Consider the following 8,407-nt stretch of genomic DNA (forward strand, 5'->3'; position numbering starts at 1 on the left):
CTTTTATTTTTTGAACAATTTAATTTTTTGAGTGAGACAAGCTTTTGAACTAGTTTTAATAAATGAAAACATAGAAAAATTACGTTAAAAGAAATAAAGAAGGGAGAAAAACAGAGAGAGAAGCAAAAGAGAATGAGAAAAAAAAGTTTAAAGAACGTAAAGTAAAAAAATAAATTACTCAAAAAAAAAAAGAACCAATTGAAGAATTTAACTTAAATTTTTTGTTCGAATGCCACATTAGCTTGCCGTTACACTGTTGACGATAATTAATAGTTCAGTGACTAAAATGTTACAACATGGCAACGTAAGTGACTAAAATGTAACATTTCAAACACAAGCAACTAAAATGTAACTTGAGACATATAAAAGCGACTATTTTGATATTTAACCCATAAATTTATACAATTTCTTTTATAATTTAATTTCATATCTATTTTTCGAATAAATAAACTAAAATTTGGGATCAACAGTAAATAGTTAAAGCATCTCTTCAAGTAAAGTAATAGGAATACGAAAAAAGAAAAATATTTTTATGAAAACATATTATTTGTAAATAAATTTAACCAAAATTATAAAATTAATAATACATTCATTACATTAGGTGTATTTAAATAGACATAATATAATATTTTTTCTCAACTAATGGTAATTGAAAAATATATCAAAGAGCTTAATAATATAAATTATTAGCTTTCACTATTTTGTTTCGATTTAAACAAATTAAATACAAAAAATTGTCAAAATATCACGTTATCATAAAATGTAAAATTATCTAAGAATTTACTCTCATATTTTGAAATCTTTGCATTATTAAAAATGTAATATTATGAAAAAGACAAACTAACCCATGAACATTAAATTAAAGAGCAGATTGATCTTTTCTGTGAAAAATTTTATGGGCAAATAATGACATGTACCAAAATTGATAATTTTTAACAAAATAATCAATTTGCTCTTTGATCTAAGATGCAAAAATTAATATATCTATTTTTTGAGGAAGGGATAAAATGCAATATAATTCAATATAACTCTAACACAGGACCTTCATTTTAGAGAAAATGTTATAACAAAATGTCAATTTGCACCAATTGATGAAACAAACCTTATTATAAAACTCAGATCTTAATTAGCTCAAAGGAGCACAAAAATGCATGTCGGCCGGGCTTGAGAAGAAGAACAAATAAAGTCACTACCTTACCTGGAGAAACTGCTGCGGAGTGTCTTATATTATTAGAAGAAAAAGTCAACACTAAAGAGCTGTCATACATGAATAAGATGACTCATATTGATACTCATTTAATATTCATACATGCTACCCCATAATATCTATATATGTTCATCACAGGTGAGTTATTCGGGCTACATAGTATTTCTCGACAGTCACCAACTGCCTGCTATTCACTTCAAGCTTAGGACTTCAATCTCGAATTCGAGAACCGAGTTTGGCTGTATTCCCCATGCAGGAAACCCACCAGCACCATAAGCATAGTCTGGGGAGCACTGCAGACATGTATAAAAAAGGTCCATCAGAAGCTTCATCAAAGCATGCAGGGACCCTCGGTGGCCCGAGGGACAAGATATTGCATTTCCAACAAATCCAACACATACAGAAACTTGAGGTGTCATAACGTAGGTTATGACACAACATATAGAAACAGGCACCCTGATTCTTCTCTTGAAAACAAGAAGGAAAGGAAGAGATAAAACAACAAAAGTTTGGAATTTTGTGGTATTGATTTATCAACCTTGCATTGGGAGGCCCAAGATATACTTTTATGATATGAATTACCATTCACGGCATTGATCTAAACATTTCAACTTCAAATATGTAATTGCAGTACAACTAAGTACACTTGAAATGGATTCAGAGTTTGGTGAAACAGTACCCGAAGACGAGCAACTTCTGCCACTTGCATTCCCATCACACCTTCATCCCATCCTACAAAAGGTTGAACATAACTTTTAGTTCCCCCCCAAGATGAGGTACTAGGTATTCCACAATAAGCAATAAGACGTGCAAAAAAAGAAATAGAAAGAGTAAAGGCAGTCACCGCAAATAAGCAATGCTTGTTTCCTAAGTTTCAAAAAAGCATCAAGCATTCTTTCTTCTTTTTTTCCTTCTCAATAGATATTGAGTTCAACCAACATGCACATTATAGTTTGTCCTAAATAACAAATTCTTTTACACCATTACATTATAAGATCACCTCTTCACCAATCTATAAAGTGGAGTGGTATAATGATCATCAACTTATGGTCTCGATTGACATAACTAAGACAAATTTATAAGCATTCAGTCGGTCATCTATCAAGTACACAACTTGATGGGGAAAGAACATGAAATTTCATCACTTCCAATGGCCAATGAGGTTGATGTCACCAACAAAAAATGCACTCGGATATAACAAAAGACAAGGTGCTATAGAAGACAATGGTAAAAACAAGTTCTACTAGAAAATAAACCACCATTCAAATCGAAAATTTCGATATATCAAACTTTATGACACAACTCGAACCAATGCAATCACATTCTTTAATCAAAATGCCCAAAAAATAAAGTTTCCTGCTTTAGTAAAAAAAACCATCAAATTTTGTGGAATATTATGGAACTCAGCAAGGTAGGAACCTAGCAACAAGCCATTACAATTTACCTTTTATAACAGAGCCCTTGCCAATTTGGAAAGAGAAAGGTTGCTGCCCTGGATCCTTTGTGCTAAAAAATGGATACAAACAGAGAAATAATCAATAATTCAATATTAACAAAGCTGTGTTAGGAAGAAGAGAGAAAAAAAAAACCCCCAATTCGTCATTCTGGTAGAAAACCATTACTCACCTCCAGAATTTCTCAGACAAATCTCCATTTTTCCCTGCACCCAACAAAATATTATCATCAAACATAGAAACAAAAAAATCGTGTAAACAGCACCGAAAAGCAAGCAGTTTTTCATCAAATTAGGGATTTTAGGGAAACCCCTTTTGATTAAATAAAATATTGATGACTCAAAAATGAAAAAAACGAAACAGATTTTTATTTCAGCCAGAGAGAAAAGTAGAGAAAGAGAAATAGCAACCGTAGCCAGTGCAGTGAACGGTGACGGTCTGACCGGGGGTGGGTTTGGGACCGGTTCCAGGCCTGATGACTTGCTTCTCGACTCCCATTTTTCAGGTTTGAATGACAATCTAACTGGATTTTCTTAGGGTTTTTGCTTTCTGTTGTCGGCGGTAATTATCAGGTAGTCAATAAATACAGTCGAGATTCGAGAGTATTGCAGGCAAACCGGGGGGGTATCTTGGAAACGGGCCAGGCCCATTATAGGATGCTTTGGTTAAAATTAGATTGACACTGTGTTTGGTTCAGTGTAATCTCTAATCATTACGCCCCGATTACGCGCCTATTCCATTACTGATCTATTCCAGCGTTTGGTTCACTGTAATAGGTATTACGCAGCTATTACAACACAGATCTAAGCCCCCAAAATCTCCGCTTTTCTATTCCCTTCCCAAATCTCAGATTCCCTATTACGTCCGGCTTCAGTGTCCCAAGTCTCTGTTTTACCCTCCCTCCCTCTCCTTTTTCTGTCCCCATCTTTTCTCCTCTCATTTCCCACTGCTTCATTTTTTCTCTCGGAGCACGTCTGGTTTTTGAATCTTGAGGTATGAATCAACGTTTGGTTAAAATGTTTATGATTTTCTTGTTTAAAGTTTGGTTAAAAGTTACTGAAATCCCCATCTTTTTCTCGCTACTTCTATTTATTTATTTTTCTTTTGGTGCTAAATACTGCTCAATTATTTTCCGATTTGGAATTAGGGTGTTTTCCGATTATAATATTTACTATTCGAAATCTTACTAATGCTATATCGGTTACCCACAATTTGTTTGTAACGAAAAACATGGTTGGTATTTTTCCAGATTTTCATGCTAAGTGTCCGCCCATCGACGCTCCAAGAGTGCCTTTGTAAGTTTCTTTTCTTCATTTTTTCCTGTTTCTCTTTTTAGAAGTTTATTTGGGTGGATTCTGTAACTTTCAAATCAATATTTGGGTTTTATTTCCTTTGGATTAGTTCATTGATGTTTCATCCTAATATTTGGGTTGTTTAGTTTCTTGTTCCTTATTGCTTTGATTTGGTAGAAATATCCCTTTGTTTTATGTGTTGGAATTGGTTGATTTGCTTTGGAGATATCATGTCATTATGGTAGAAAGAATTGTCTATAAAATTATATATTGTTTTGTTTATGGTAATAAAATCAATTTTTCATTCCTTGCTCCAATTCGAACAACTTTTCAAAGAACTTTAGCTCCAATATCCAAAGGCATTAAAAGTTTTACAGAACTAAGTAATGAACTCCAGATTCCAAAGATCTGTTCATCGTGCATTTCATTTACATGTCGACCTCACCCTATGTTTATTTATTTTATTTGTTTTAGGGTAGCATAGATAGTCAATCTTGGTTTCAGTTGAATATTTTAACTTCAAAAATGATTTAATGTTGGAATTATTAAATGATTAAATTCAACAAACGAGTATCCTCTTTATTGATTTTTGCTGCTCTCAACACTTAATCGATTTCCTTTTATCATTACTGTGTTCTTTCTTCCAACACTTCTTCATCGCAATGTCCCCGATTTGCTCATTACAGTTAGTTTTCCATTGGTATTTATGGTTTTGTTTGTATGTTTGTATTGCTCATTACTGACCTTTGTATTGCTCATTACTTGTTTCTCGATGGCACAAGATTTGATATTTAGCTTTGTAACCTTGTAGTCATTAAGGAGGAGTAAAATAACATTTGAATGTTCATTGTCACGTGAAAATTCATTTCTTATGTATTTATATGTACTGTTTCTGTTTGAAGCTTTCCCTGCACCGGGTAGATAAATGAGTCACTTTTAAATGCTTTATGCTATTGTTCATGATTTCTATGCTATACAACTAAATGATGTTTATTTTACCGATATTCTTTATCGTAAATTTTGAATACATTAATTGAGCCCATATACTAATCTTCTTATTAGTATTTATTTTCATGTATAATTTGATGTTTGTTAACTTGGTCGCAGAGTCTCGTGTTATTTTAGAGAAATTACTTTTAAGTTGATCTTTTATCGCAGAAAAGTTCCCCGCTTCTATTTTGATGCTAATTCATTTCTATTTTAAACTAATCAAGAAAGAGTCATGTTGTAGTTTTGGAAGTCCCACAAGATGGAGTTAAGCAAGAATTCCATTAATGCTCCTTACCTATTTAGTATCTTGAGGATTCTGCTATGGTACTAGATAGTTGATAGGCTGCGGATGTTGTCCAATTTACGTCTATGCAATTAGATGTTACTGAACCCATTACATTTGTTATTAGATGCAGAAATAAGACCATTACATTTGTTATTGAACCCATTACAGTTGCTTAATACGAAGATTGATCTCAAATTTGGTAGCAATATGTTATTAATGTTAGTGCCATCAAAAAAAGCTCTCAAAGTTATTATTTTTAAGTAAGATTTGAAAGTGATGCATAATTGATATCATCAAACCAATCAAATTGAAAATAATATATAATTAATTTATCCAATTGAAAACAATATAAGCTCAAAAAAAAATTCAAATTACAATCAAATAAAAAGATCAAATAATATTTTGTGAAAACAATGATATCGAAGAAGCAAAGAGTCTTTGATACATTTGGAAAATGTATTCATAATTTCCTAGTGTTTGTTTTAGTAAAATGAGTTGAGTCAACGAGAAAGCATGTGTTTGTTCGTAAGCATCATTTTACTCTTCACTATCATGTTGACGGAAACACATTCGTCAAAAAAAAAGGAAAAACAATCACCTCTCTCTCATTTGCATTTTGAAGCTTTGTACAGATTCTTAAGCTTCTCATTTGCTTGAATCTTTTTATTTTCGGTTGCCTGAAATAAGAATGAAAACCAGTACAGTGCTAATATTTACTAAAAATCACAAAAACCTTTTAAGACAAATTATTAAAACTTTTAATACCTTTTTTAGAGGCAGTTTTCTTTGTTGCGTCTCCTTCTTGTTTTTGTTCTTGTTCTCCTGTTTGTTCTATTTCTTCTTTCTTTTTTTGCATTTCTTTAGCCAAGTTTCTATTCTTTTCGTCATGTTTCCTCTGCTCCTTCAAAGCTTCCTATTTCCTTTTCAACTCAGCAACTCGGTTCCTTTCCTTCATACACATATCAAAATATGCACCACAGCTACACTGTGTCTCATCTCATCCAAAGTACTAAAATATTGATTGCAATCAAGGTAAGAAGTCGCCATTACCATCTCCTTTAGGTTTCAACACCTGTTTAATTTCCTAGGGTGGCGTCATTTGCAATTGATATTTCCTAGGCTGGGATAAAACACCCACCTCCTTTATCATTATACATAAAAATAAAAGATATTTGTCGATGTATGATTGCTGTAAGTAGAACAAATATTAGCCTCTTTCCATGTATGCTTGCTATAAGTAGAACAAAATGATATGAATTATTATAAGGTATAATATCTTTTCTTTTATTATTGTTTGGGTGATTGATGGAAAAATGAAATTAAAGTTGCAACGATATCATTTAATAGATACTTTTTTGCTTCGTGTGTTCTAAATTTGTGCTGTTTATTTTTATTTGATAATGTGTAATTGCAATTTCAATTCTTTGATAGTGTGTTATAATTTTAATATGATTTGCAGTAATGGCTCGTCTGCCTTTAATTGCACAAAGTGTGAGGCGTAAAAGAATTGGTATTGCTGTGACAATGTGGTTGGAAATCTGTAGAATTGCGATTTGGTTCTTATTTAGAATGGGAGGTGGGAGAAGGATTACCTACAATTAATGTGGTGGATGACGATGAACCGAATATCACAAATATTCATCCATCGGATGCTTGGGCTACTTGGAGGATGGAACTAGCCAACCAAATGTTCGATGAATGGCAAGCATCTAGAAATTAGTTTGTGAAACTTTTGTAAAACTTTTGTATTGATTTTTGTATTGTACTAAACTTGTTGAATTATAATATAATTTCTTCTAATTCAAAGATGTGTTATAATTTTAAATTTTTGTGGTATGGAGCTTTTGATTCATGATATTCAACTTAATTCCTTGATTTTATAAAGTGTTGACCTTTTGAATCATGATATTAAAATAGTAATTAATATAATTTGGTTTTTTTTGTTCTTAAGATCATTATGTCGTGTTCCGAATCAAATGCTTTTCTCAAGCTTCTCGAGGAAGCAAAAGAAAATGGGTTCGAGGAAGATGCAGCATTAGTTTCCTGCATGGTGGACCTGCACAATGTTGGAACATTTAATGCTGATACCGGGTTCAAAGCCGGTTATTTGAACGAGTTGGAGAGAATGCTACAAACGGTTTTACCAAATGCAATGTTGAAGGCGAAACCTAATATTGAATCAAGGATTAGGTTACTTAAAAGGAGTGGTCAATCGCTCACGACATGCTTAATGGCCAAAACAATAGCGGTTTTGGTTGGGACGAGCATAAGCGACTCGTTGTTGTGAAGATGCGGTTTGGGAGTCCTATTTAAAGGTAAGATTATTTCAAGTCTTTATTATATTATTTTACCAAACTTATGACTAATATGATTTCCTCATTTTTTTAGAGTCACAGAGAAGCCGCGCAATTCAGATATCGTACTTTCCCTTACTACGACCAGCTTACTACCATATACGCAAGAGATCGAGCAACTGGGAAAGATGCTCAAACAGCTGCTGATGTTCTTGAAGAAATAAATGCTGAGGATGTTCGTACTACAGGTATGGATGAAGAAAGAAACTCATTCTATGATTGCGAAGCTGACATCCCTTTGGATGACATGGATGTTTCTGCTGCGGAGCCGCAACGAGATAGAGACCAAGGGGGTTCCTCATCTTCAAACAAGAGAAAGAAGAAATCTGATGCTCGTGATAATGTGTATTCTTCATTTGATGAGGCTGCCACTTTGTTGGGGGAAAAAATCCAGGCCGTTGGCGATCAAATCGGTAGGAGTATTGCCTCGAGGTGGTAGTTCAAACAGGTCGAAGAATATCAAAAGATGGAAGAGAAAGCTTCAAATTTATATTCAGCATTATGGTCAATTGAAGGTTTAACCGACGATCAGCGGTATGATGCTTTGAGTAAAATTCCTGATCATCCAACTCAAATGATCGTTTTCTTTAGTTTACCTTATGTTGCCCGATTGGAATGGGTAAGAAGATTTCTTTCTCACCATTAAATATCAATGTTCAAACTTTTTGATGTTGTAAAACTATATAACATATGTATTATGATGTAGAATTTCATTTTCATCTAACATTTTCTTAATATAAGTTAATTATGTTTATGCAGACTATAATTCTCAAGTTATATATTGATTTTAGTAAATTCATATAAGAACATTTTATTATTAAGAA

The 8,407-nt window shown here is 32.9% G+C and overlaps 1 protein-coding gene across 1 annotated transcript; it reads right to left on the reverse strand.

Annotated features, from left to right (window-relative positions):
* Window positions 1-1,263: 1,263 nt before the first annotated feature.
* Window positions 1,264-3,241, reverse strand: LOC105795108 (peptidyl-prolyl cis-trans isomerase FKBP12). Its single transcript, XM_012624585.2, has 5 exons — window positions 3,072-3,241; window positions 2,834-2,867; window positions 2,652-2,713; window positions 1,887-1,939; window positions 1,264-1,500 (listed from the first exon to the last, which is right to left on the reverse strand). Exons 1-5 carry the CDS (start codon window positions 3,157-3,159, stop codon window positions 1,399-1,401), a joined length of 339 nt encoding a protein of 112 aa, XP_012480039.1. The 5' UTR covers window positions 3,160-3,241; the 3' UTR covers window positions 1,264-1,398.
* Between the last annotated feature and the right edge of the window lie 5,166 nt (window positions 3,242-8,407).

This window comes from Gossypium raimondii, chromosome 3, assembly GCF_025698545.1.
Source record: "Gossypium raimondii isolate GPD5lz chromosome 3, ASM2569854v1, whole genome shotgun sequence".
NCBI classification, from domain to species: Eukaryota; Viridiplantae; Streptophyta; class Magnoliopsida; order Malvales; family Malvaceae; genus Gossypium; species Gossypium raimondii.